Genomic DNA, 26680 nt, shown 5'->3' on the forward strand with positions numbered 1-26680 from the left:
ACCACCTCTTGGATTACCAGAGGAACCACGTTTACCATTGATGAAAGTGTGATGCAGCTTCTTTGTCGATTATGTTGTGGTGAATCGACCCATTGTGCTTTCTGTTACTCAATGATTTGATGATTGGTCAAAGATTAATCAAGGAGTGCCGACCTTTACCCTGCATATTGACCACCTCTTGGATTACCAGAGGAACCACGTTTACCATTGACGAAAGTATAATGCAGCCTTTTTGTCGATTGTTTTGTGTTGTGGAGAATCAACCCATTGTCCTTTCTGTTCTCCTATTTTATCATGTTTGTGGGCTTACACCTTACCCCCTAACTCCTATTTTGCTATTTTTGAATATTTCTTTGAATTTTGGTGATTATTCATTAACCAATTTTCTAATTCTGTTGTCCTCTTGAACCCTTTTTCATTTAATTTTTTTTTTAGTTACTTCTTTTTCCATTCTCACAATATTGAGGCTGCTTGTGTTGTCATCGATAATGGCGCGAACGTTAATATTCCTGTAATCACCGTCATCTGTATTATGATCAATATATTATTAATTTGTATATTGAAATTGGTATCGAAATTGATATTAGTATTCCCCTCACCATCCCCAACAAATATATATAGATATACATTTCCTTTTATCCCTTTATCCATCTAGACCCTTAGATATTTGAACCTTTATTTTTAATTTATTTTTTTGAATACTAATTCTTAAATCAATTAATTGTATGCTTTTTGCTCCATGTTATTGTCGTTGTTTGTGTAGCAATGCTACTTCCTCCACCTCTTATTTTTACTCATCTTGGAATTACTTAAAGACACACAACTTCTATACGTTAAAACCATTAAGCGTTATTATGATGATCATCGTTGACTTTTGTCTATTCATGTCAACCCTTTTTTTTTCTTTGTTTTTATTTCATTTAATTGCCGAATAATTGGAAAAGGATTGACCTCACCTTTGCCAGTAAAAAAATAATCAAAACCTAGTTTATCTTTTAAATCAATTTTGATCATCCTTGATTTAGATCAATTAAGACTTCTTTTTTTTTTACAATATTTTTATATAGAACCAGTTTTGTTCTCTCTATTTTAATATATATATTAAAATAGAGAGAACAAAACTGATATAGTGCTAAGATGCTGCAATTTTTTTTGTGGGCTGTTTTCCATATTATTCCAGACCAGATAGAGACAAACATTTTTAATTGATCGGATAAGCGCTGCACTAGTTAGAAACGCTTCTATCTTTTTATTCAGAGCTGTTGAAAAAGAATCTGGAGAGAAATATAATAAATTAGTAAATAAGCATCAACCAGGCTTTTTATTTATTTCGTTTGAAATAGAAGAAAAAATAAATCACATCTACATGACCATGTAGATGGATTGTATTGCTTGTTTGTAAGAGTTTAACAAGTTTGTTGCAACCGATTAGACTTGTATAAAGATATTATAGATAGTATTAGTAGACTTTCTTTGGCGTACAAAATCATAGGCGTTTTATCTATTCATGTCCATAAAAATAAAAGACCATTCTGTTGTTATCACTTTGTTTATTTATTTATTTTTTTATCAAAGTCATCAAAGTCCAAATTATAATAATCTTATCATTTTATTTTATTTTATTTTTATTTTATTTTAATATCTGTTATATCGAATATTTTTACACGGCCCACTTTTTTTTTTCTTATGAAATAATTATGTCCATCACACTGACTTTTTATCAGAAGTTCTTCTTTTTTCTTTTTCTTTTTCTTTTTCTTTAACATTACTTGAAAATTATTTCTAAAAAATTAAAAAAAAATTCCTTTAATTGAAATTAATTAAATCCATTTAAATCCATTTAAAGTCTTTAGAAAGAAAGGCGCGGCAAAAAAAAAAAAAATAAAAATTTCCCACCTTCTTTCTCTGCTTTTTTCAGATAACTGATAACAAGTTACCTTCAGTAACTCCATTCTCTTTTCGTGCCTAACTACGTTTTTTCGTGACCCGTCCATTATTATCGTCCCGTACCGTACCCGGTAACTTACCCCTCTTTCTACATTGAAAACTCCACTTTCCCGAGAATTTTTTTTTTGTCTTCAAAATTCTCCCCTTTTAATTTTTTTTTTTTTTTCTTCTTCCTCCTCCAACCAGAACCCCCCCAAACAAAATCACCACCACCACCATCACCAAAATGTCCAACGACGCTAGTAAGTCATTCTCTTCAATCCTTCCAAGCCAATTCTAACGCCATCTCTAGAACCTCTTCCTTTCCACTTCCAGTTCGCTGCCGGTGCCGTTGCCGGTATCTCAGAGATTCTCGTCATGTACCCTCTGGATGTGGTCAAGACGCGCATGCAACTCCAGGTCAAGGGCCCCAATGGTGAAGAGGCTTACAAAAATATGTTTGACTGCATGTCCAAGATTGTCAAGCAGGAAGGTTTCTCCCGTCTGTACCGTGGTATTAGTGCTCCTATCCTCATGGAGGCTCCCAAGCGTGCCACTAAGTTTGCTGCCAATGATGAGTGGGGAAAGTTTTACCGCAATCTCTTTGGAGTGGAGAAGATGAACCAACCTCTGGCCATTCTTACAGGTGCCACTGCCGGTGCTACCGAGTCCTTTGTCGTTGTTCCCTTCGAGCTCGTCAAGATCCGTCTCCAGGACAAGTCTTCTAAGTACAAGGGCATGATTGATGTTTTCCAAGCCATTGTTCGTCAAGAGGGTCTGCTTGCTCTTTACAACGGTCTTGAGGCTACTCTCTGGCGCCACATTTCCTGGAACGCTGGTTACTTTGGTATCATTTTCTCTGTCCGTGACATGCTGCCCAAACCCGAAAACAACTCTGCTAAGATCCGCAACGATCTCATCTCTGGTGCCATTGGTGGTACCGTCGGTACCATGCTCAATACACCCTTTGATGTCGTCAAGAGCCGCATCCAAAACACAACCCGCGTTGCCGGTGTTATTCCCAAGTACAACTGGACAATTCCTTCAGTTGCACTTGTTTACAAGGAGGAGGGCTTTGGGGCACTCTACAAGGGCTTTTTCCCCAAGGTGTTGCGTCTTGGACCCGGCGGTGGTATTCTGTTGGTGGTCTTTACCGCGTGCATGGACTTTTTCCGCACTCTCCAGAAATAGACTGGTCATGTGACTGTAAAATAAATAAATTTAAAAAAAATTAAAATAAATTAAAATAAATTAAAATAAATTAAAAATTATTGAAATTATTAAATTTGGTTAAATTTTGTTAAAATAATTAAAATAATTAAAATAATTAAAATAAAAAAATAAATCACTGCCACCAAACTTTTTAAAACCTCCCATTCTTTATCCACACACCTTTTACAACCACCAAAAATGCTCAGAATCGCCACCACAAAATCTGCCCTACGGCAACAACAACGACAGGCGGCCCGCCTGCTGCTCAACCAGAATAGATCGCTGTCGCTATTCCCATGGCCATTTCAGCAACAGCAGTCTCAGCAACAACAACAGTCGCCTCAAAGTCTATCGTCGTCGCTCCATGCTAAAGAAACTCAGGCAAATAGAGCCCTCGCAAACCCCGCCATCCAGGCTGATTTCCTCAAGACCCTGCTTGCAGCAAACTACCCCCATGTGGTCATCTCACGTTATGAAACACCCTCCGTCGCTAGATCCCCAGAAGCAGCCCAGGTTTATATTGCTGCCCTGAGAGCCATTGGCGACTTTGACAAGGCTGCTCAGGTTGCAGCTTCTCTGGACCAGGGTGGCGTCGGTGCTGGTGCTGGTGCCGGTGCCGGTGCAGCATCCGCTTTCTCAGCCTCTGCGCTTGCTGCTCTTCGTGGAACCTCTGCAGAACCCATCCACGTCGTCATTAATGAGTCACCCCTGGCCACCATTCTCAAATGGCTTAAATGGCTCATCCCCATGGGTCTTGCTGGTTGGGGTATCATGACTGGACTTTCCTTCTTTTCTGAATCTTCCCCGTCCATCTTTAAAGGTGGTGCCTCGCCAGAGATCTCCTCGGCTAAAATCATTGATGACCCTAACGGAACCCAATCCTCAGTGCGCTTTTCAGACGTCCAAGGCGTTGATGAAGCCCGTGCCGAACTCGAAGAAGTTGTGGATTTCCTTAAAGACCCCTCCAAGTTCACTGGCCTTGGAGGCAAACTCCCCAAGGGTATTTTGCTGACTGGCCCCCCAGGTACTGGTAAGACCTTGCTTGCCCGTGCAGTTGCTGGCGAGGCTGGCGTGCCCTTTTTTTTCATGAGTGGCTCCGAATTTGACGAGCTGTACGTTGGTGTGGGAGCTAAGCGTGTGCGTGAGTTGTTTGCCGCCGCACGCGCAAAAGCCCCAGCTATTGTTTTTATCGATGAGCTTGACGCCATTGGTGGCAAGAGAAACCCCAAAGACCATGCCTACTCAAAGCAAACTCTTAACCAACTGCTTGTTGATCTCGATGGTTTTTCGCAAACAACTGGCGTCATCTTCATTGCGGCAACAAATTTCCCAGAAATGCTCGATAAGGCGCTCACGCGACCCGGCCGTTTTGACAAGATTGTGCACGTGGATCTACCCGACGTGCGCGGGCGTATCGCCATTCTCAAGCACCACATGAAGAAGGTGGAAACGGCTAAAGATGTGGACCCCTCCGTCATTGCTCGTGGTACTTCTGGATTTTCCGGTGCTGACTTGATGAACCTTGTGAACCAAGCGGCTATCCATGCATCCCAGGAGAAGGCCATGTCGGTGAATATGCAACACTTTGAGTGGGCTAAGGACAAGATTTTACTTGGTGCTGCACGTAAAACCATGGTGCTGACGGAAGAGTCGCGCAAAAACACAGCATTCCACGAGGCTGGCCATGCCATTATGGCACTGTATACCCCTGGCGCAACGTCGCTATACAAGGCAACGATTCTCCCCCGTGGCTCTGCTCTGGGCATTACTTTCCAGCTGCCAGAGATGGACAAGTACGATCAAACTCGCAAGGAGCTGTTGGCCCGGTTGGATGTGTGCATGGGAGGCCGTGTTGCAGAAGAAATGGTGAATGGTCCTGAGAATGTGACTTCTGGATGCTCTTCGGACCTTAAAGCAGCGACCCAGGTGGCCCGTGCTATGGTGACGTCGTTTGGCATGTCAGATGAGATTGGACCTGTACAGTTGTCTGAGGATTGGAATGACTGGTCGGCAAGTACACGGCACGCTGCTGAGCAAGAGATTCGACGGTTGCTGGTGGAGTCTGAGGATCGCACGCGGGTGATGCTTAAGGCGCGGCACATTGAGCTTGAGCGGTTGGCCAATGGGTTACTTGAGTATGAGACTCTTGACAAGGAGGAGATTGAGAAGGTAGTTGAAGGGTCTAAGCTTGATAAGGAAAAGACAGTGACTAACACAGTAGTCAAGAGTGAGGATATTAGAGATAAACGGGATGGTGGAGATAAGGACAAGGGTAGAAAGCCTGTAGTGGGTGTTCCCTCAGGGGCCATTCCAGGGCCTGCTCTTGAGCAGTAAGAGAGTCAGTTACTCTTTGTTGTGTAAATATTATTTTACTAAATATTTTTTTTTTCTAATTGAATATCATTTTATATAAGTTTTATTATTAATTTTTTTTTTTTTTATTATAAAGCAATACAAAAAAATTTGAAATTTGAAATTTGAAATTTAAAGGTTTTTTGTTTATTTGAAGAAGAAGAATAGAAGAGATATTAAAGTTGGTTCGCGAAGGTATTAAATGAGGTAAGTAATTACCAATTGTTATGTAAACGAAGTGTGTAACAAACTAGGTATGTAGTTGTAATTACATAATAATTAAAAAAAACGGTTTTTTTTTTCATCCATAGTTATAACTAAGTAGTTAGTAATATTGTTGTAACAAATATAAAATAAAATAAAAACCTCTCTCTCTCTCTTCCCCCCCCCCATAAGACCTAAATATATAAATAAATGCTGGGCGACTTTTAATAGCTACTTACTACCCTAAAATAGATGTTCTGTTTCCTGATTTGGGAGAGAAAGAGAAAAGAAAAAAAAATCGCGCGTTTGATATTCATGAATATATATATATTTATAGCTATATAATATGTGTGATGCGTACATTCAATAACAACAAAGAGTAAAGAAGGAAAGAAAAGTTTGTTGTACTAAAAGTAGCCAAGATATAAATATAGGTGATATGGTGATATTCTTTTTAAAGGAATCTCTCAAAAAAAAAAAATTTAAAATACTCCTTTCGAATATTACACTTTAAAGAATAATAATGATGTTATTTTTTTTTTATGAATAAAATGAAATCATTTTTGCTATTAAAAAAAAAAAGAATTGGTCAAACAAATGGATTATAATTATAAGGGGAAAAGGGAGGAACAATGTTGATGATGATTATAGACATATATTATGCAAAACAAAATCTCTCCAAAACTTACTATAAAAAAAAAAACTTTGAATGCTAGAAACTATAAATTTTTTTTGAAAGAAAAAAAAAAAAAAAAAAAAAAGAAGAAGCTATGATGAAATAATGAAATCATTAACTTTTATTTTCTATAAAAAAACAACTAAAAAAAGAAAAAAGAAAAAACTAAAAACTAAAAACTAAAAAAAAAAAACCATTCATATTATTATCATGTTTCGCTCTATTTTTTTTCTCTTTCTCTCTCTCCCCCGCAAAATAAAAATAAAAAAAAAAAAAAACAAAAATGATCTGAGTAAAAGAACATTTAATATATATTTATATATATATATTTATTTATTTATTTATTTTTAATGGGCTTAGCGGGGTTTATTTAAAATATTTGAGTCTAAGCCTAGTTAAGAGGAATTATTCTTGTTTACATTCCGATGAATCTACGCGCAAAGACTTTAAAAATAATCTTTTGTTTTTTTTTTCTTTCTCATACACATGGCACATGAAATAATAAAAAAAAATTCAATTAGACTTCTTGAACTCTTTTAAAAGAGTTTATATATATATATAGAGAAAAAAAATTAATACATTTACAATTTTTGTTTTTGATTTTTTTTGTAAAAATATATATTAAAAAAATAAGTTATAAATCTCTATAAAACTCAAAAAGAAGAAGAAAAAAAAACGTGTGCAACTAAGGAGAGAAGAAGAGAAAGGGTGAGAGGGGGTGGGGGGGAAAGGATAAAATTAAAATATACAAAGAGGGATAAAAAAGTAGACATTGTACAACATAGTTGAAAATCTCTTCATTCTATCTATCTCTTAAGCAGTCAGCATGGCAATGACAACAAAACCAGCAAGACCCAAGAAAGATGATGCCACAAGCTTGGAGCCGGCACCGGTGGCAGCTGTAGAAGTAGTTGTGGTGCTGCTACCCTGGTCAAAGCCCTGGTTGGCAGTGGTGGTGGCAGCAGCAGAGGAGGACTCAGCAGCGCCTGTAGAAGAGGGAGAAGAAGAGGAAGAAGCAGCACCAGTAGTGGTAGCCTTAGCAGAAGAAGAAGAAGAATCTGAAGCAGAGGCTGAATCTGAGGCTGAGGCTGAGGCTGAAGAAGAAGCAGAAGAGGAAGAAGTCTTGACAGCAGAACCAGTGGCCTCAGCAAGAGACTCAGAAGAAGAAGAAGCAGCAGAAGAAGTAGACTTGGAAGAGGTTTTGGCAGCAGAGCCAGTGGCATCAGCCAAAGACTCAGATGAAGTGGAAGTGGAGGTGCTAGAAGAAATGGAAACAACAGAAGCATCAGCAACGGATTCAGTGCTGCTGTCACCAGAACGGTTCTGGTTAGAACCAGCAGCAACGCCAGTGGGGACTGAACCGGAAACACTTTCAAGGTTAGAGTCGGAACCCTTGTTAACATCAAAACCAACAGCCTCGAAGGAGCCAAGAACAGTGCCATCGCTTGACAATTGAATGCTGGATTCAAGACCCTCAACGTCAATGTACTTGTAAGAGTTACTGCCGGTGGAAGAAGTGTTAGAAGGAGCATCGTAACATGAAATGGAGACATCCTTAAGAGTAACGTAAAAGTAACCAGGGTCCTGGATATCGGCAGCGTTCCAGTCAATGGAACCACCAGCCCAATCAACAGTACCCTGGGGGTTCAAGCTGGAGCCACCGGGCCAAATGGAAATCTGAATGATAGAGGGGGTTTGGGGGAACTCGTAAACACCAGAGGTAGCGTTATAAGTATCAGCCTTGTAAAGAGTACGAGCAGTTTGTCCATCGACGGCCCAAGTAATAGAGTCTTCAGTCCAATCAACGGTATAAGTGTGGTAATTTTCAAAAGTGTCAGAAAGTGAAACGTTGCGAGAGTTTGTATAATTGAGGTCACCCTGCCAGTAAAAATTAGTTTGGGCCGATTCGAGGTAGGAGCCAATGAATTCATAATCGATTTCGTCCTTGACTGGAGACATGAGAATAAAGGCAGAAACAACACCTTGAGTACGAGAGGTCTTAAGAGTGGCGGAAACCTTACCGTACCAAACGGCACGAGTCGATGACAAAACGGTACCGTAGGAGCCATTGGCCATTGTCAGAAGCACATTTTCATTGTAGGAAAGCACGTCACCATTAGTGACAAAGTCGTAGGATGAAGCATCACCGAGGTACTTGCTTTGGTCAATAATATTGTCAATAGAAGTGAAGGTAATATCCTTGGATTGGCACACGGGTAAGGGCATGCAAGCTGAGATGTTGTAAGAGAATCGCGGGTCACAAGCTGCGAGACAGTACGCACCGGTACCGCAAACACCGTATTGGGAGCAGCATGGCGAATCTTCCGGGCACTTATTGTTTGCGTCGCAGGAGATGCTATCGGCAAGAGCAACTGCCGGGATCAATCCGGCGATGAAGTATGAAAGTTTCATTGTGTACTAAGGGGTATATATATATATAGATGTATATTTTATAGAATTGTATGAGTGTATGACTGTTTATAATCTATAATTCTAGATGGATTTGTATATTATATATATATATATATATAAAAAAAAGGGAATAATAAAAAAAAAATAAAAAGGAGAGGGTCCAAAAAGGTTGTAAAAAAAAAAAAAAAAAAAGTCGCGGATTGCGGCCCCCTTTTATATCCATTTTGAAATTTTCTGGTTGGGTGCTAAAAATAGCTGGTTGGATTGCCCATAAGGCTGCTGCAAACAAACGCGTTTTAAAAAAAAAAAAAAAAAAAAAAAAAAAAAAAAAAATTCACACAGAAACACGCAAATTTCAATTTCAATACGTAAGCAGTTACGTAAATAACCCACTTTCTTTTACCCCCCCCTATAAAAATTTATATAAAAATATAAAGTCTTCCTATATATAAATATATAAATTTTATATTACCAAAAATGCAAATTTTTATTTTTTTTATATATAAATTTATATATAAAATTTTGTCCACTCGTTTAGAACCGTGGCCGACGCTTGCGTCCCGAGTACCGACTGTCTTCTTTGACAACCTTGCCACGTAACTTCTGTAGTTCCTTCTTGCGCTTAATGTAATCTTTCCGGGTCTCGCCATTCTTCCCACTACCGTTTTTCTTTGACCGTCTTACGGCCTCATCCATCGTCACACCAGCAAGATTAATCTGCTCGGCCTCATTTTCCACCTGTCCGGCAGTTAGCACCAAGTAATACTTTGTATTTTTCTTAGACTCCGGATCATCAACTACCAATCCACCACCAAACCCAGCAGTCTTTGCTGCGGAAAGAATGGCATCTGTTTGCTTTTGAGATGTAGGATAAAACTGACAACACACTTTCCCACCACGCTTCAGAGCTGCGAAAAGAGTCCCGAAAAATGCTGCCAAACGACGCTTAGGTTCTGCATCTGCACGGTCAGCATTACATAACCACTGGATGGCACTGATGCTCACTGCTGCGTCAAACACACCTGCTCGGAAGGGCACACCAGCACCCATATCTGCGAGAAACAAGTCGCCAGCAACTTCTCTGTCGAGCGCATTCGCCAGCATCGATGCTGAAATATCCATCCCGATCCACTCGTGCGGACCTTCTTCGGTGAGAATCTCACCAGATAAGCCGGATCCGCATCCTATGTCAAGAATTAGTTGGTGTGGGGGGAGGTTGAGGAGTTCCAAGGCACGCAGAGTCATGGTAGCTTGGATTTGCTGGACACGGTTTGACTGTGTATACTTTCTACTTTCATCTTCATTGTAGAAGATTTCAGGAGGAGCCGTGAACTCTGGTCGCGACATTATTTAGTATTATTATTTTTATTATTAATATTATTACTATTACTATTAGAATAGTGTAAAGGTTTTGATTTTGAAAATTTCGAATGATTTGAAAAGTTTTATGGGCAAATTGAAGACTTGCCAGGCTGCTACTGTTGAAAGAAGAAAAAAAAAAAAAAAAAAAAAAAAAATTTTGCAAATATCACGTGGGCTTACAAATATTTTTATATCACGTGTGTCAAGCACAGCCGTTTAATCTATTATTTTGTTAGTCATATATTATGTAATTAAACGTTTTTTTTTTTGTGTGTGTGTGTGTGTAGTATGAATTCAATTAAATTAAATTTAATTCAGTTTAACTTAGTTTAAATCTGGTATTCAATTAAATTCAATTCAATTAAATTTAATTTAATTTAATTTAATTTAATTCTGGTATTCAAATCAGGGCTTAATAGCAAAAATAAATAAATAATGACTTCTACGTTTAAAAATGAAAAGGCAACGTCAACAGGCAAACGTCATTTGGAGGGGAAAAAAAAAAGTTTTGTTTATTTTTTTATTTTTCTTAATCTTAAAATGTTATTTATTAATAAACGCGTATTTTCAAAGTTTCAATAAGCCTCCTTTTTCCTTAACTCCATTTCTTTTTTTTTTTTTTTTATTTTAATAAAAGAGGAGATATCTCTTTCAAAAGACCCTTCCATAAAAGACCCCTTCAGAATTATATTAACTTTAAATAAATAAATAAAAAACAATTTAAAAAACCTCCTCCTTTGGTGAAGAAACGGCTGGTATTTTTTTTTTTTTTTGTTGGCTTGGCTTGGCTTATAAACCTAGCCTTAGGTAAGGTTTAGTTTAAATCATTATTATATAATATATTAGTAATTAGGTTATGAAATATATACACTTTAAATTTAACACCCATAAACAAATTATTTCTTAAAACCTTCCCAATAATTTTTTTTTTTTTTTTTTTTCTGATTTTTAATTTTCAACTAAAATCACCACCACCATAATGCACACTCTAATAATCGATAAGTCGCCCGTGTTACTCGGCCCGGAAAACTCTTCCTCTTTCTCTTCTTCTTCTTCTAAATCCCGAATCTTCACTTTTAACTCTTCTGAAAAACAGCAACCTCTTCTTTCCCTGCTTTCCACACTTTCTCACTCTCTTCTTCCAGAATCCCTTCACCCATCCCAATACTACTGGTCTTACTCTTCTGGAAAACCAATCCAACCCTCCACATGTTTTGACACATGTAATGACACAACTCTAGTACGTGTGCGCATCAACGTGCGCCTGCGTGGTGGCAAAGGTGGGTTTGGTACTATGCTCAAGGCCCAAGGTGGCAAGATGTCCAAGCGACGACGACACAAGGGCACTGGTTCGGGTAGTGGTAATGGGCCAGACCCTACGCTTAATGATAACTTTAAAACACTTGATGGACGTAGGTACAAGTCTTTTAGACAGGCAAAGGAACTGGCAGCGTACCTGGACTTGCGTGATAAAAAACGTCAGGAAGCTGTGGCTGCCAAAAAGGAAAAGGCGCAAGAAAAAATTAAAAGAGCAGATAATATAAACGCCTCTCGAAGAGCTCTTGTCGACCCTGACTTTCAGGATGATGTCGAATCTGCTACTGCTGCAATCAAGGAGTCTACGCTGGCCGCAGTCTCCACCCATCAACCAGAAGCTGATAACAAAACACCTAGTCCGGTAAAGAAACAAGAATCTCCTAAATCCGTGTCTTCAGGTGTCTTTTTCGAAGAAGATGATATCATCAGTAGTGATGACGATGATGATAATTGAATTTCCTTTTTTTTTTCCTTTTTTTTTCCTTTTTTTAAATAATTTACTTTATATGCTAATACTAATAATACCATTCATCCATCTGAGTTTCTTCTACCCATCTCATTCATAATCTTCATCATCTCCATCATCCTCTCCCTCTTCATCTTCTCCAGCTCCTCCCCCAACTTCTTCATCAGGTTCTCTATTATACGCCAACAAGTTAATGGTTCTTGGTCTCAAAAACAAGGACGACCGAGGAATAGCTCCATGCGTCCCCCGACTCAACAGTCTCTCAATTGCTTCCTCCGGTCCATCTCCTTGAGCCATAAACTGAGCCATAATCCCAGCAACTATCGGTGCAGACATGGAAGTCCCTGAAAGTGCCATGGTGGGAGATTCTTGGTGCGGCGACAAACTCACCACATACACCCCGCTTGCAAAAATGTCAACGCACCGGCCCCAATTACTAAATGACGCCACCGCATCGTACCGATCATCAACAGCTCCTACTGTCACTACCCGGCTCGCACTTGCTGGTGAATAGTTGCACGCTGCACTATTGGCGTTCCCAGCAGCCACAACAACAAGCAGCCCAGATTCAACGGCTGCATTCACAGCGTCATTCAAAACCACATTATAAGTGGCTCCTACACTCAAGTTGGCAACCGCTTTGTGCCGGGTCCCCATCCGGTGGTTCACTGCATAGTCTATCCCTGCAATAACTGTTGACAAGTTTCCCACGCCGGTCCCCTGTAATACCTTAAGGTCAATGAACCGGGCTTGTTTAAACACACCGTATCTGTGTGAGCCCACCAGTCCAGCAACATGAGTTCCTAAAAAAAAAAAATTGATAGTTAGACTTGTACCAAGAATTCTTTCCTTTTTTTCATTTTCATTTTTTTTTAAAAACCTACCGTGTCCATTGGTATCACCAATGCCTTCACCTGTAAAGTCCTTTTGAAAAGTAACCCGGCCCTCAAGTTGTGGGTGGTCTTTACGCACACCAGTGTCCACAACATAAACGTCCACCAATTCTTTTGGTATTCCAAAATACTCGTACGTAAACTTATCTAGAAAAAACTCATTAAAAAAAAAGAAAAAATACGTTAGTAAATCATTCATTAATCACATCTTCTTCTTCTTCTTTTTCATCTTCTACCAGTCACTTGAAGCCTCTGTCTTTGTTGGATCCGCGCCAAATGCCTCGGCGCATTTCTTTGTACCTCCAACACAACCACCTCTTCTTCTTCTCCATCAGCACCCCGCAGTTCCATTTCTTCCGTAGTCATCACTTGAGTATCCGGAACAATACTCTTCACAAACGGATTGTGTTGTAGTGCACGAATCACATTCAAGTTGAAGTTCCCTGAAAACCCAATAAAGTCTCCAAACGAATATACCTGCCCCACATGCCGCATAATCTGAGGATACCGATGGAAAAAAGACCCAATTGTACTCGACGATGATAGCTTTACAATAATATTGGCGTCAACTGTAGCCAGTAGACAAAAGATTACTCCAATATAGCTCTTTTTAAAGAATTTCATTTTGATTGTTGTGATTTGATGAGGAGGAAAAAAAAAAGTAAAAAAGGCCAAATTGGGGGTTTTTTTTTTTCCAATTGATGAAAACATCCCTTATATATATATCTACAAATCACGTGCCAACAACACCCCCCACACATCCCTCAACTTGACCGCCCATCTTCTTGCGACTCGGCAAGCGCCTGCTCAATCCCACTCAACAGCTCCTCGTTGATCTCCTCGGCTTTGACTCCACACGAAAGTGAAATCAATCTTCGGTACTTGTTCATCTTCATCTCAACTCCAGCTGATGCCCACAGTCCCACAATCTCTGCCACATACCGCTGCCGCCGCCGTTGAAGCCCTACAAGCTCCAGCACTAAGTCAACCTGCTCTTCGTCTATGCTCCCACCCCCTCCAATCTCCGCATGGATCTCTCCAGCACTATGAGCTTCCTCTTGCTGAACCATCCCAGCCAAATCCCGGGCCTGCGACCGTTCAAGAAGCTTCCCCAGCTGCACAACCCGCATCTCTACCGTCGCCTTGACCTGCTTCAGCCTCTCCTCTACTCGCTCAACAACGTTCCCAGCGCCATCGTCCATACGTGCAATCTCTGCCCGCACAGACACCTCCTGCACCGCAATATCCTTCTCAATGTTCTCGCACAGCGTCTGCACTTGCTGTGCATCGTTCTTCTTGTTCTCAAGCTCGGCATCGTACACTTTGGCCAGTTTCCGCAGCTCCGCTTGAAACCCAGGCACACTCTTGTCTAAAACGCTCTGCGCAGTCGTGCTAAACTTATATTCCTCGATACCCACATTAGAACTTTTCTTCACCACATGCTCTGCAGGCGACGACGTCGAAATCGGACCAAGCCCATCAAATGTCGTATTCCCTGGCCCTCCAGCTACACTCATTGAAGTATCACCCACTGGCGTAGATACATCTTGGTACCGTGGAGGAGCCATAGGCGTACTACTTATGCTGAATCGCCCGTTTGTCGAAGACCGCACAGACGACAAGTCTCCGTTATTTCGTGCAATAGATGACCCATGGAACCCAGGTGTGCTTTCATCCACCGGTCGGTCTTGGTACGGTGTACTTGTAGGGCCCATGGTTCCAGAGTAGAACCGGGGGGTTGCAGCTGTAGCGGGTGGAGCCACTTGTTGGGGTTGTTGCACCTGTTGTTGCACCTGTTGTTGCACCTGTTGTTGAAGTTGAGTTTGAGGTTGTGATTGAGGTTGAGGTTGAGGTTGAGGTTGAGGTTGAGGTTGAGGTTGAGGTTGAGGTTGAGGTTGAGGTTGTGATTGTGGTAGTGGCTGTGGCTGTGACTGTGGCTGTGACTGTGGCTGTGACTGTGACTGTGGTTGTTGTTGCTGTTGCTGTTGCTGTTGCTGCTGCTGCTGCTGCTGCTGTTGCTGTTGCTGCTGCTTTTTCCGACTTACACCATACTCATCAATATAATCCTGAGGTGTGCGCCCACTCCTATTCATAATCGTCGTCGAAGCTCCATACGTTTTAAGTTCTCTTACGCACTTACGCGACCGGTTACGCGCAGCAATGTGCAATGCAGTATCCCCAGCAGAATCCTGCTTATTGATAAAGTTAGCCAGGCTATCACGCGTCTCACGTTCAGCAAGCTTGGCCAAAATCATCTCATTATAATACTTGGCTGCAGACCGCTTTGTTTTATATAGCGTCGAGTCCGCAATATGATGCAGCACCGTGCGCTGCGAATTATCTTGCAAAAAGATCGTGTCAATTAACAATCCAACAATCTTGGAAAACGTCCGCAGCTCAAAGTTATTAGTAAACATGATGGATCTCATCAATGGCGTTTGGCCTTGAAGATTCACCGCACTTTTATTAGCACCTGCCCGCAAAAGGGCCTCCACAATTTTGAGCTTACCCATGGAGCATGCCCAATGAAAAACAGTATGGCCCTCATCGTCAATCACATGATTAATATCCAATCCATCAGGCGGGTGCACCAGCGAATCGGGGACCTCGTCACTGTCTGGCGCAATAAAATAGTCCAACAAACGCGTCGAATATTGCGCTGCAGCAGCTTCATTGCCATACACAAGCGAGTTAGCCATTCCAGCATCACTCATCGACGTGTTGGCTGACACTGGGGCTGGTGATGGCTGAATACTAGTATTCCCTAGCAAATTGTTTGTGCTTGGTGATCGTAGCGAAGTCTCGCCAACGCTCTGTTGCCGGTGCTGTTGCGAGAAGCTAGGCGTGTCGGTAATTTCCTGAGGCCCACGTGGGTCGTGTCGAGGGCTGGGCCGGCCCAGCACAGAGTTTTGCAGGTGCCGATGATGGCTATGGTGGTGCGACGAGGAGTCATCATCCGAGTAGAAATCTGAAGGGGATGCTGACCTAGACGAAAGCGAATTCTCAGGGTCCACCTGGCGCAGAGGAGTTTGCGACGCGTCTTTGGGGGAGTGAATCCATGAGTCGCCAATTCTCTGTTTTTTAGAGGATGGAGGGTATTCAGACGACGCAGCGCGATGAGCAGAGGCCGAAGCTAGGGCTGCTGCCGCTGCCGCTGCTGCCGCCTGTGCTGCATGGCTTTGTGCCGGTGAGGCCAAGCTCGCAGCGCTAGATGAGGGTGCCGACGAAGCTGCCGTGCTATTTGAGTGGTGGCTATTTTTGGGTTTGTTGGGTACACCTTTGGGCCGGCCACGGCCACGCTTCATGGGGAGCAGAGATGCAGCCGCAGCCGCGGCATTGGCTGCCGCAGAAGCAGTTGCTGCCAAAGCTGCAGAGGCAGGTGGTGGAGCATTTTCAGAGCCAGCACTGACCAACGAAGCAACCGAAGAAGACGCAGTTGCAACTGCAGGCATTGAAGTTGAGGCTACAGAGTTGGCTCTGGACGAAGCTTCCGAGGTGGCAGCTGACCGTGGCCGTGACGAGGTAGTACTAGCCACAACTGGAGGAGGAGGAGGAGGAGGTGGTTGTTGTTGTTGTTGCGGTGCTGGAGCAGACCTTGACTTGCGGCCTTTGCCTCCAAACCCTCCAGAAGTGCTTGACGTGCCTCTTGTTCGTCCACCCTTGGGGCCCATAACGTTTTTGGTGAATGGTGGTGGAGAGTTTTCACTTTCAGTGAAGGAAAAAAGAGGTTCGAGAACATCAGAAACATGGTATTGGGTAGCAATCTGACGTGCAATCTCAATGGGGACCCATGTACCTTGGTAACGTCCATATCCACCCTGGATCTTCTCGTGGGTGTTTTTTTGGACCTCTTTTTCAAGGATACGCGTGCGCTGGGGCTTATCAAAGTTGGCCACCTTAAGGATGTGTGTTGCATTGACCCAGCCATCGTGCTTGCGGCGCATTACTGCGACCGTTGGCAAAGAGTACTCATACACCGGAACCTGGAAAGTTAGAAAGAAGAGATGGTAGGAGAAAAATCCTGACTTACGCCCGAGTAGGTGGCTTGACACACTTGAGGGACGTGGTTCATCTAAGCTATAAGGAAAAGGGTGTTAGAAAAGAAGGGTAGGGCCAAACATAAAAAAAAAAAAGGGTTTGGAAGGTATTACAACAAGCCCATTTTACAGCATGAATTTAAAATACAAACTTTTTTTAAAAAAAAAAATAGATTTTGAGAGAGTTCTCTTAGAAAAAAGTCTTTGGCAGGAACTAGTCGCAGGAATTTCCAGCTTAAATGGTGGGAAGAGAGAAAAAAAAAAAAAAATGCCAAAATTATATAAGGCGCACGTGATTTTTATGGAATTTTTTTTTAATTTTCTGGTGAAACCTCCATAAATTTTTACATCTTCACTATCACCAACTAGGACTTTCTAAACCCACTTTTGTAAAAAAAAAAAATAAAAATATCCACACACCACACAAAAAATGCTTCCTCTCGGACTCCTAAAAGCTGCTTCTAACGGACCTACACTGGTCGAACTTAAATCAGGTGCTACTCTTAACGGAAACCTGGTTGCATGTGATACCTGGATGAACATTACACTCAAGGACGTGGTTCTGACAAACAAGGTATGCCAAAACGCGATAATGACTTTTTCCAAGACTAACAATTTATAGGAAGGCACAGAGTTTAAGAAGCTCCCTGAATGCTACGTCAAGGGTAGTTTTGTAAGTTACTACTAATTTTTAAATTGCAAACCCTTTCTAACTCTCTAGATCAAATACCTGCAAGTACCCGATATTGTAAGTCATAATACCAAGTCTATTCCAAAAATCCATTCTAACTTTAACTTGTTTAGCTTCTCGACCAAATCAAGGAAAACCAGCAACAACACCGCATGGAAAATAACCGCAACCGGTTCCAGAATAACAACAACAATAGAAACCAATGGGGCTCTGGCGGCAGAGGCAACCGTGGAAGAAACTACAATGACCGAAACAACAATAACAACTACCGCAATAATAACAACAGGGGTAACAATTATAACAAAGCCCCTCAAAGCGCGCCAACTGGCCCTACTAATGCAACCAGATTTTAATTATTATTTATGTATTTTATTAATTTTTTGTCTCTTTTTTTTTATATATATATATATATTTTTTTTTTAATCAGCCTTGATGGCACTGTAGATCCGGAAAACAAAAAAATAAGAGGCCAAAAACCCAATGGACCCGGTAATAAGACCGTAAACCACACACCCCATAAAAGTGTAGGCAAAATACATGAGTGACGCAATAAAGCCGTCAATGTTGAGGTGAACCACGTAATAGTACACTGAGTAGAGCATGATCCACCATGCTGAACCTGTACCCACAATAAAGGACTTCCAATACCAGCGGTAGTCCTCCGAGCTGAGCTGGAAGTATGTGACAACAATTGACATTTCCATGACAGTTGCAACTAGCACTCCAAACACAAGTGCAAGAAACCCGTACATGTAGTAGTACGTCGACTTTTGCCAAACACTCATAAGTACAAATCGTAGCTCGACAAAAATAACGGCAAATGGCAGCAGTCCACCCAAAAGTGCAGAAAACACCAGACCCTTATACCGCGGCTGGCGCGGGATTTGACGTGGGATAGCCGTGGGTTCCACAGGAACTGGGGTACGCTTGACTCTGTTGCCCAAAAAGGCACCCGAAAGCACAAGAGGACATGAAATAAAGGCCCAGATGCACATGAGTGCCAACAATGTGCCAAAAGGTAGGGCAGACGAGGAACTTTGCGACCAGACGAAAAAGTTGAGAATAATAACAAGCAACATAAAAGCACCAGGGACAACAAGAGCAGTCAAAATGGCGATTTTGCCCCATCGCTCACTGCCAAAGTTTTTGCTAATGCGTTCAGCAACGTAGCCTGAAAAGACACCTGAAAAGGCAAAGAGGAAAAGTGCATAGGAGAGCAAACCACCACGGTAACTGGGGTTCAAAACACCCAGACACGAGAATCCAACAACAGTAACGGTCATGACGAAAAACTGCATGCCTGATCCAATCAAAGAAGCAAAGAGAGAAGAATTGATGGGCGGTCTAAAAACATCGGCAAACACAAGCTTCCAGCCAGAGTACTCAACATCCTTGCTATCTCCAACAATAACACTGTCTTCAAGATCGTTATCTGCACGCTTGTTGTAATTGGTAATATCTCTATTGAGAGTGCGAATCACAATGATGGCAACAAACGTGGCAAGTAGAGTTGCAATGATAAGAGAGTTGACTAATGACAACCAGTGAATGTGTGACGTGTCATCCATGTAAGACAAGTACTTGTTCCAACGTGACTCCCACTCAATGGACTCATCCTCCTTGAAATAAACAGTGTAGGTATAAGGAACGGTAATAGATTCAGCAGCCGAGTCCAGGACTAATGGTGCAAACTTGTCCTTGTTTCCTGGACATTTTTCAGGTGAGTTGGCAGCTACCGACTTGGGGTAAACTTCAAAGGCAACTACAACGTACTCGTCGGGATTCTTAGGTGCGCGGCGGTAACGAATCAAAAGAATAAAATGATTGTAAAGATATGAAGTTTTTGTTTTTTCGTCAAAGTATCCCAAGGGGAATCCAGCAGAGTAATAACGTGTGCTGCGATCTAGTGACACAAAAGAGGTGGCACCAGGAAGGTTGTCAATGATCCACTCAGACTGGTAGTCTTGCATGATGAGAGATTGAGCCTGCTTAATTTCATCGGGACCTAAGGTCTTTGTGCAAAGTTCGTTACAGGCTGAGTCTTGGAGCATTTCAATGTTGTAGTCGGACATGAAGATGCGGTCTCCACGAAGAACTTCGCCGAGATTGAGACCCACGTGGTTTTTGGCGTTTGATGATGGGCATGTGAATTTGAGTCGGTCATAAGAATATGGGAGGGTAGAGTGACCTGACGAGACTTTATTGAGATACAATGGGACTTTTTCATGGTCCTTGTAGGATTTGATTGACCAACCTAGTTAGTTACAAAAAAAAAAACAACAGTTAGTAGGAGATGTAGGAGACACCACGAGAGGGTAGGAGGGAGGGAGTAGCTGAGAACCCACCTGGAATGTAGAAGGCATGGATTTGCGCCAGAGACGTGAGAAGCAGAAGAAGAATGTTATAGACCATTGTTGAGACTTGGCCTTATAGCCATTGAAGAAAGTGAGCAAGCTGGGAGGATATAAAAGGGATGTTTTATTTAAGATTGGAAAAGGAAAAAAAAAAAAAAAAAAAAAAAAAAAAGAAAATCAAGGCATTAAGGGTTTTGGTGGCTGTTTTGTTGGACCAAAAGGGGGGAGAGGGTGGGCCATATAATAAATATATATAGAATTAACAGATGAAAGGGATATTACCATTAATTACTTACCAGGTAAAAATATTATAAGATACCCGGTAAATATTTAATATTAATTACTAATGATTAGTCAGTTTATTTACTTTCTTTTTTTTTTTTTATATATACAAAGGTATTATTTAATTTATTATTTATTATTTATTATTTTTTTCCTTGCCATTTATTTACCACCAAACTTCCAATCTCTCTCTATCTTCATACAACAAACAAACAACAAGGCAAACCTTCCCCAAATGGACCAGGAACCCAATCCGCTTGCCATTGAGTGTCTAAAAAACACCATCTGGCATGCCCTGGATCAAAATTTGTTGCCTACAGCACTGTTCACGGCAGAGCGTCTTTACGGAATGGATGGCACGTCCCCAGATACAGCCCACCTTGTTTCCCTTGTTCACTACCGTGCACAGGAATACAACAAGGCAGCCAGTTTTTATACAAGCTCCATTAACAACTCTTCGCATCTGGGGTGTCTCTACATTTATTCTCTTTCATGTTTTGAGCTTAAAGAATACTCAAAGGCCATTTTTGCATTAGAAAAAAGCACATCGCTATGGGAAAACGTACCCACAAGTTCGCTTTCTTCAACAAGCACGCGTCTTGTTCTCCCCACAGCTGCCATGATTCACACGCTTCTCGGCAAACTTTATCGTGCAGTTGAATCGGACGTCAAGGCTATTCGCAGCTTTGCATTTGCATTACGTCTTGATCCGTTCATTTGGGAGGCCGTTGAGGCACTCTGCCACTATGGCGTTGACTTGCAAGTTTCATCCATTTACAATAGCATAACACAAGATGTGTTGCCTAAACCCGCAGAAGAAGACCCGCCAGCATCACCGGAAAAGGCAACAACATCAACTCCATTTTCCTTTGGCAAACAGTCGGACTCATTCAACTTCAACCCTAGCACATTTATTGGCCGTCCAACAACTAGAACTAGACAAAAACAACAGCCAACAACTCCAGCTATGGGGGGTACCCCGGCTCCAAAGTTTCTCTTTGGCTCAGGCTCAACTCCTATTGTCACCCCAATGAAGGATACCTCAGACCCAGCATTTACAACGCCTACAGACTCGCGCGCATCTGCAGCCAGAGCACTACAAAATGCACCCATTAGACGTGGCGCGCGAGCACCCCAAGGCGGACCAGCATCTCTTTCTCTTTCATCATCATCAGCAATGAATTCTTCAACAGAATTTGCGCCACGCAGAAGCACGCGCCAGGCAGCCGAAGTTGCCAAGAAAAACATTTCAGCATCATCATCATCATTATCATCATCATCGTCACGGTTTGGAGTGAGCTCCAATGGAAATGTCTCCACTTCTTCCAAACCAACTTTTGCAATGGGCCCACCTACAACAGTTCCAGGACTCAAAAGCAGATCATCAACCAAACAAACTAAAAATACCACCGAAGACCAAACAAGCGAAGACGCACTTGTATTTATTATTAATCTTTATACCCTATTTGCCAAGGCATGCTTACACTTTTGCAAATATGACTGTACAACTGCACTAACTATTTTACAAGATTTCCCTGAATCTCAAAAACAAACACCTTGGGCCTTGGCAAAGTATGCACGAATTCATTTTGAAAAGGTCGAGTATGCAAAGTCGCTTGAATATTTTGAGGCACTAAGGGTTACAGACCGGTTCCGCATAGAGGACATGGACTACTACTCGACATTACTATGGCATCTTCATAAGGACTATGAGCTATCACATCTTGCATACGACTTGTCAAACTTTGCACGCAACAAGTACCAAACATGGTGCGCAATTGGCAACGCGTGCTCACTGCAACACGAGGCTGATGCGGCTTTGAGATGTTTTCGAAGAGCCTCGCAAGTAGATCCTAGCGCGCCGTACCCTTACACGTTGCAGGCACATGAGTATGTGGCCAACGACTCGTACGAACACGCGCAAGATTCGTACCGGTTGGCTCTCAAGGCTGATAAGCTGCATTACAATGCGTGGTACGGACTGGGGATGGTGTTTCTACGCCTCGGCAATACCAACATGGCCGAGGTGCATTTCCGACGCGCAGCAGCCATCAACCCCATCAATGTGGTGCTCATTTGCTGTATCGGCATGGTGCTTGAGAAGCGCGGCCAGAATGAAGATGCGCTTGCACAGTACAGCCGTGCGACTGCCATGCAACCCAGCAGCGCAATGTCTCGATACAAGCGCGCGCGGCTCTTGGTCAAACTGCGCCGGTTCGATGAGGCCTTGCGTGAACTCCGCGTGCTGGCAACGCTGGCGACTGACGAGGCTAGTGTATTCTTTTTGCTTGGCCAGGTGTACAAGCTACTAGGCGAAAAGGAGGATGCCGTCAAGGCCTTTACCGTGGCGCTTAATTTAGATCCTAAGGGTAGTCAGATGATTGAGGAAGCTCTCGAGAGCCTCGGTTATGAAATGGGCGGCGCTGGTAATACCGGTGCGTCTAGTAGTAGTGGTAACGGTGGGGTTGTCCAACCAAATCCAGCCATTATAGTAACGTAGTAGACTTTAGAAGAAGAAGAAGAACAAGAACAAGAACAAGAACAAGAACAAGAAGAAGAAGAACAAGAACAAGAAGAAGAAGAAGAAGAAGAAGAAGAAAAATAATACAAATTAAGAAATCTATGAATTAATTACAGTGCCGCACTGCGTGCACATCATTGCGGGTCCTCTTGGTGTGGCTCTTACCTTGAAATCTTGTGATGCACAGTTGGGACAGTGCAAAAAGTCCGTGGCTTGTCCTACTTGAGTGTCTACAACAGGTCGCCGTGCAGGTGACAAGTCTCTGGATCCAGGGGGGCGCTGTTGCTGTAGAGGAGCCCCAGAAGGTGGAGTGGGCACGCCGTATGCAATATACTGAGACTCATTAGAACTAGCATTGCTTGATGCTGCACCGCTCGAGTATCCCGAAAGCCCAGAGTTTGCAAGAGCTTGTGCAATAAACTGGCGGGGTGAAAAGGACTCGAGAGAACTGATACTGGATGGTGACTCGGCACGCGACATGCGCTGGTTCATTTGAGGATGAAGCTGTTGCTGTTGCTGTTGCTGTTGTTGCTGTTGTTGCTGTTGTTGCTGTTGTTGCTGTTGTTGCTGTTGTTGCTGTTGTTGCTGTTGTTGCTGTTGTTGTTGTTGTAGTGTTGGATGGTATTGAGGTACAGGAGAAGTTCCATTTTCGGACCGAAGCAACTGCCGAGCTGCAACCGAGTTAGGTCCATGGCCGGGACTAAATGACATGGATCGTGCCATGCCATTATTATTGGAACTGACTGAAGACACTGGTCCCGAGCTACTACTTCTTACACGAATACTGGATGTCCGGTGTAATGATGATGAAACAGGCTGGTTAATGGGGGGTGGTGAAAGGGCATCATTTCTAAGAGAAGAGCGTCTGTTAAGAGACTGTGATTGGGCCATTGCACTTAAGCTTGTATTGGAGCCATACTGCGGGCGGACAAAGTTGTTGCTGTTGTTGTTACTGTCCTGGGACGACAAATCCGAGAACCGGGCAGCATGTAAGGAAATAGGCGAGTTGCTGCGGGAACTGGAGGCAATAACAGCAGGTAGTGTGGCATGGCGGGCGGTAGCGGCTTCAGTGTAAAAAGTTGACGGTGGCGGTGTAGAGTCAAAGGAGGCCATTGTGCGTCGACTTTGTGTGGGACTAAGAGAAATGCCACCAATGCGTTTCTTTTGAATTAACGAGGCAGTTTCGGAAGCTTGTTTGCGACGCTCATATGCCGAGTCTTGACGGAACACCTTGATGATGCCGAGCTCGTCACAAGTGATGATGATATTGCCATCCAAGGGTGAGCTAACTTTTTGAAGAGTAGCAGGATCAAGAAGTGATGGTTCTTGAGGAAGGTGCTCAAAGCTACCATCTTCAATTACAGAGGAAGATGATGGGGTCAAGATGATTGGAGGAGGAATGGCCAAATCATAAATGGGGTCTCTTGAATTATAGAGAAGACTTCTTGTGGCAGAAGGAGCAAAAAGGGCTACTGTAACGGGGGCCTTGTTTGAGTGGAAATATTCGTAAGATTCCTTTGTTTTGGATGACTCCTCGTCCCGGCTACTCTTAGTGCCTGGATGGCCGCCACGCGTACGCCAAATGTAAGTTTTTTGGTCTTCGCTTCCTGAAATGATGTAATCGCCAGTATCTGAAAAAAAGGCGTGAATTTGGCCATCAATAGTGGTGTGGCCTTTAAACTTGGCTTCGAGTAAGCCAGTGTGGAGATTGTACATGCGGATTCTAGAATCACCAGTGGAAACCAGCATTTTAGTTTCACTAAGATAAGTTTCATCATCTACTTGGCCAAGAGCGGCTCCTGGATCATGTCTTTTAGGAATGGTTTTGATTTGAATGCCAGTGATGCGGGAGCCATTTGAATTTTTCCCGTGGGTAGAGCGGACGAGAATGCGGAGTCTGCGACGGAGATTATCAGTATCATAAATAAGACACTGACCGCCAAAGCAACCAGCCACGACGGTATCACCACGGGGGGCAAATGCGACAGCCATGATATAATCTGGAGCCTCGCGGATAAACTCGACCTTATTTTCCGGGATAGACCAGAGACGAACTTTAGAGTCTAAGGAACCGGAAAGAAAGAAGCGATCATCAGAAGGATGGAATGCAATGGAGGTGACAAAGTCATTATGAACAAAAGTTTTGATGGAATTGGGGAGTTGGACATGCCATAAGCGTACTGTCTTATCTTTGGAAGCGGATAAAAGGAAATTATTTTTACTCCAGCACAGGTCTAGCACGCCCTGCATGTGGCCTGTGTATTCAATGTATGGTTTGGGAGAAAAGACTGGTGCTGAGACAATTTGTTTTTTGGGTTTGTGGTTACTGATGCGCATGGATCCGCGGCGGTAAGGTTTTGAAGATTGGGATGCGGGACCGTTTGAAGGGTTAAGGAGTGGAGATTGAGGGACGGTGAGGTGGTCAATTTCATCGTCGCTCATTAAATCATTGATGGAATTTTCAAATGCTTCACGATCTGCAACGTCGGAAAGAACTTTCCAGACTCGGATTACGCCGTCGTTTCCTGCGGTTGCGAGGTATTTACCATCGAGAGAGAATTTTGCGCACCAAATGGCGCGGCGTTTTGGGTCTGCTTGCTTAGATGGGGTTGAACCTAAGCTACTTGTTCCGGATCCTGTTGAAGATGAGCGGCGATGGCCAAAACGGCCTGAGGAAGAGCCGGAGGTAATTTGAGAAAAGGAATCTTCACTACTGGGTCGGGGGGAATCTTCAGTGACAAGTTCCTGAGCCAGAAACATGCGGGTAAACTCTCTATTTTTCTTCTTATGGGCATGAACCCAAATATATTTGGGGGGAGTAGGGAAGCTTGGAACAAAGCCAAAGACTCGAGAATTGCAGCCTTCATCACGAACTCTGAATTGAACATCATTTTCTTCTAGGTCTTCTGAAGATCTTGAAGGGTTATTGCGAGATGAGCTTGACATGTTTCTGCGTAATTTAGAAAAGAATCCACGGGAAGAGGAATTATTTGATGAGTTATTTGAGCTGAGGGTTGCAGATGAAAAAGTGGCTTGACTAGAGGTAGCTGAGGAGGCAGAAGCAGCTGAAATAGCTGAGATGGGACGTATAGAAGGATTACTTGTTGTTGAGACTTTAGGGATTGTGGAAGTTGCTGGGATTGTTGGAGAGTCTAGATTCAAGCTATATTTAACGATAGGATTTGAGTGGGTTACTTGAGACTGAGGATGTGAAGAAGGATTTTTAGTAAAATCCGTATCATCATCATCATCATCGATAATCATTGAAGAACGAATTGGTCTATTAATATATTTTGGTGTTGAGTCAACTTGCGGGTCGGAATTTTTTGAGAAACCCGAGGTGGCCGGAGAGGACTGTTGGTATTGCTGTTGCTGCTGTTGCTGCTGCTGTAGATGGAGCTGCGGATGAATGATTGTCCGGATACTTGAATTGGTGCTTGCGGACGACTCTGCAAGATCACCTCCCGGGACTTGCAGAAAGTTTGTAAGACGGTCTTAAAAAAAAAAAAAAAAAAAAAAAAAAGAGGTAGGTTAGTTGCCATTTAGATCAAATGCATGAAATGAAAGGACCATTATTGATGATAATGATGATGAATAAAAAAAAAAAAAACTTACTTGCCGAGGTGGTTGATGAAGGTGAGGTAGGTGATTCAAGTGGGTACGATGCGGAGGCGGAGGATCCGATGACCGAAGATCCGTACTGACTACCCGTAGAAGTAGAGGCCGAGTAACTAGGACCGAGAGCAGCAGCAGATGAAGAGTTAATAGCAGTAGCTGGAGATGGAGGGACAGAAGTTGAAACTGAAGATGGTCTGTGATCTATGGATGATGAAGAAGCTGTTCGTGAATCTGAGGTTACGACTGGCGATGCAGTAGGGAGGTCATCAGGAGAGGCTGAGGTGCTTTGGACTTGAGAAGGAGGATTCTCAAAGAGCCTAATTGAGGGCATAAAACTAAGAAAGCCCATTGGATTGG

General features: G+C 42.6%; 11 protein-coding genes across 11 annotated transcripts; 5 read left to right on the top strand and 6 right to left on the bottom strand.

Annotated features, from left to right (window-relative positions):
• Window positions 1-2173: 2173 nt before the first annotated feature.
• Window positions 2174-3117, top strand: SAPINGB_P004169 (uncharacterized protein; the record flags this gene model as incomplete). Its single annotated transcript, XM_031998884.1, has 2 exons — window positions 2174-2189; window positions 2240-3117. 2 exons carry the CDS (start codon window positions 2174-2176, stop codon window positions 3115-3117), a joined length of 894 nt encoding a protein of 297 aa, XP_031854775.1.
• Window positions 3118-3336: 219 nt separating this feature from the next.
• Window positions 3337-5472, top strand: SAPINGB_P004170 (uncharacterized protein; the record flags this gene model as incomplete). Its single annotated transcript, XM_031998885.1, has 1 exon — window positions 3337-5472. The coding sequence occupies one exon, from the start codon at window positions 3337-3339 to the stop codon at window positions 5470-5472; it is 2136 nt and encodes a 711-aa protein (XP_031854776.1).
• Window positions 5473-7183: 1711 nt separating this feature from the next.
• On the bottom strand, window positions 7184-8782 carry SAPINGB_P004171 (uncharacterized protein; the record flags this gene model as incomplete). Its single annotated transcript, XM_031998886.1, has 1 exon — window positions 7184-8782. The coding sequence occupies one exon, from the start codon at window positions 8780-8782 to the stop codon at window positions 7184-7186; it is 1599 nt and encodes a 532-aa protein (XP_031854777.1).
• A 534-nt stretch (window positions 8783-9316) lies between these two features.
• SAPINGB_P004172 (uncharacterized protein) lies at window positions 9317-10129 on the bottom strand (the record flags this gene model as incomplete). The annotated part of the gene is made up of 1 exon (XM_031998887.1): window positions 9317-10129. One exon carries the CDS (start codon window positions 10127-10129, stop codon window positions 9317-9319), a length of 813 nt encoding a protein of 270 aa, XP_031854778.1.
• Window positions 10130-11123: 994 nt separating this feature from the next.
• On the top strand, window positions 11124-11915 carry SAPINGB_P004173 (uncharacterized protein; the record flags this gene model as incomplete). Its single annotated transcript, XM_031998888.1, has 1 exon — window positions 11124-11915. The coding sequence occupies one exon, from the start codon at window positions 11124-11126 to the stop codon at window positions 11913-11915; it is 792 nt and encodes a 263-aa protein (XP_031854779.1).
• A 102-nt stretch (window positions 11916-12017) lies between these two features.
• On the bottom strand, window positions 12018-13444 carry SAPINGB_P004174 (uncharacterized protein; the record flags this gene model as incomplete). Its single annotated transcript, XM_031998889.1, has 3 exons — window positions 12018-12730; window positions 12812-12967; window positions 13159-13444. 3 exons carry the CDS (start codon window positions 13442-13444, stop codon window positions 12018-12020), a joined length of 1155 nt encoding a protein of 384 aa, XP_031854780.1.
• Window positions 13445-13584: 140 nt separating this feature from the next.
• SAPINGB_P004175 (uncharacterized protein) lies at window positions 13585-16892 on the bottom strand (the record flags this gene model as incomplete). The annotated part of the gene is made up of 2 exons (XM_031998890.1): window positions 13585-16803; window positions 16851-16892. 2 exons carry the CDS (start codon window positions 16890-16892, stop codon window positions 13585-13587), a joined length of 3261 nt encoding a protein of 1086 aa, XP_031854781.1.
• A 395-nt stretch (window positions 16893-17287) lies between these two features.
• SAPINGB_P004176 (uncharacterized protein) lies at window positions 17288-17901 on the top strand (the record flags this gene model as incomplete). The annotated part of the gene is made up of 4 exons (XM_031998891.1): window positions 17288-17431; window positions 17480-17530; window positions 17579-17605; window positions 17662-17901. 4 exons carry the CDS (start codon window positions 17288-17290, stop codon window positions 17899-17901), a joined length of 462 nt encoding a protein of 153 aa, XP_031854782.1.
• Window positions 17902-17967: 66 nt separating this feature from the next.
• SAPINGB_P004177 (uncharacterized protein) lies at window positions 17968-19985 on the bottom strand (the record flags this gene model as incomplete). Its single annotated transcript, XM_031998892.1, has 2 exons — window positions 17968-19802; window positions 19958-19985. 2 exons carry the CDS (start codon window positions 19983-19985, stop codon window positions 17968-17970), a joined length of 1863 nt encoding a protein of 620 aa, XP_031854783.1.
• Window positions 19986-20419: 434 nt separating this feature from the next.
• SAPINGB_P004178 (uncharacterized protein) lies at window positions 20420-22684 on the top strand (the record flags this gene model as incomplete). Its single annotated transcript, XM_031998893.1, has 1 exon — window positions 20420-22684. The coding sequence occupies one exon, from the start codon at window positions 20420-20422 to the stop codon at window positions 22682-22684; it is 2265 nt and encodes a 754-aa protein (XP_031854784.1).
• A 120-nt stretch (window positions 22685-22804) lies between these two features.
• SAPINGB_P004179 (uncharacterized protein) lies at window positions 22805-26672 on the bottom strand (the record flags this gene model as incomplete). Its single annotated transcript, XM_031998894.1, has 2 exons — window positions 22805-26199; window positions 26321-26672. 2 exons carry the CDS (start codon window positions 26670-26672, stop codon window positions 22805-22807), a joined length of 3747 nt encoding a protein of 1248 aa, XP_031854785.1.
• Between the last annotated feature and the right edge of the window lie 8 nt (window positions 26673-26680).

This window comes from Magnusiomyces paraingens (assembly GCF_902498895.1).
Source record: "Magnusiomyces paraingens strain CBS 517.90 genome assembly, contig: contig3, whole genome shotgun sequence".
NCBI lineage: Eukaryota > Fungi > Ascomycota > Dipodascomycetes > Dipodascales > Dipodascaceae > Magnusiomyces > Magnusiomyces paraingens.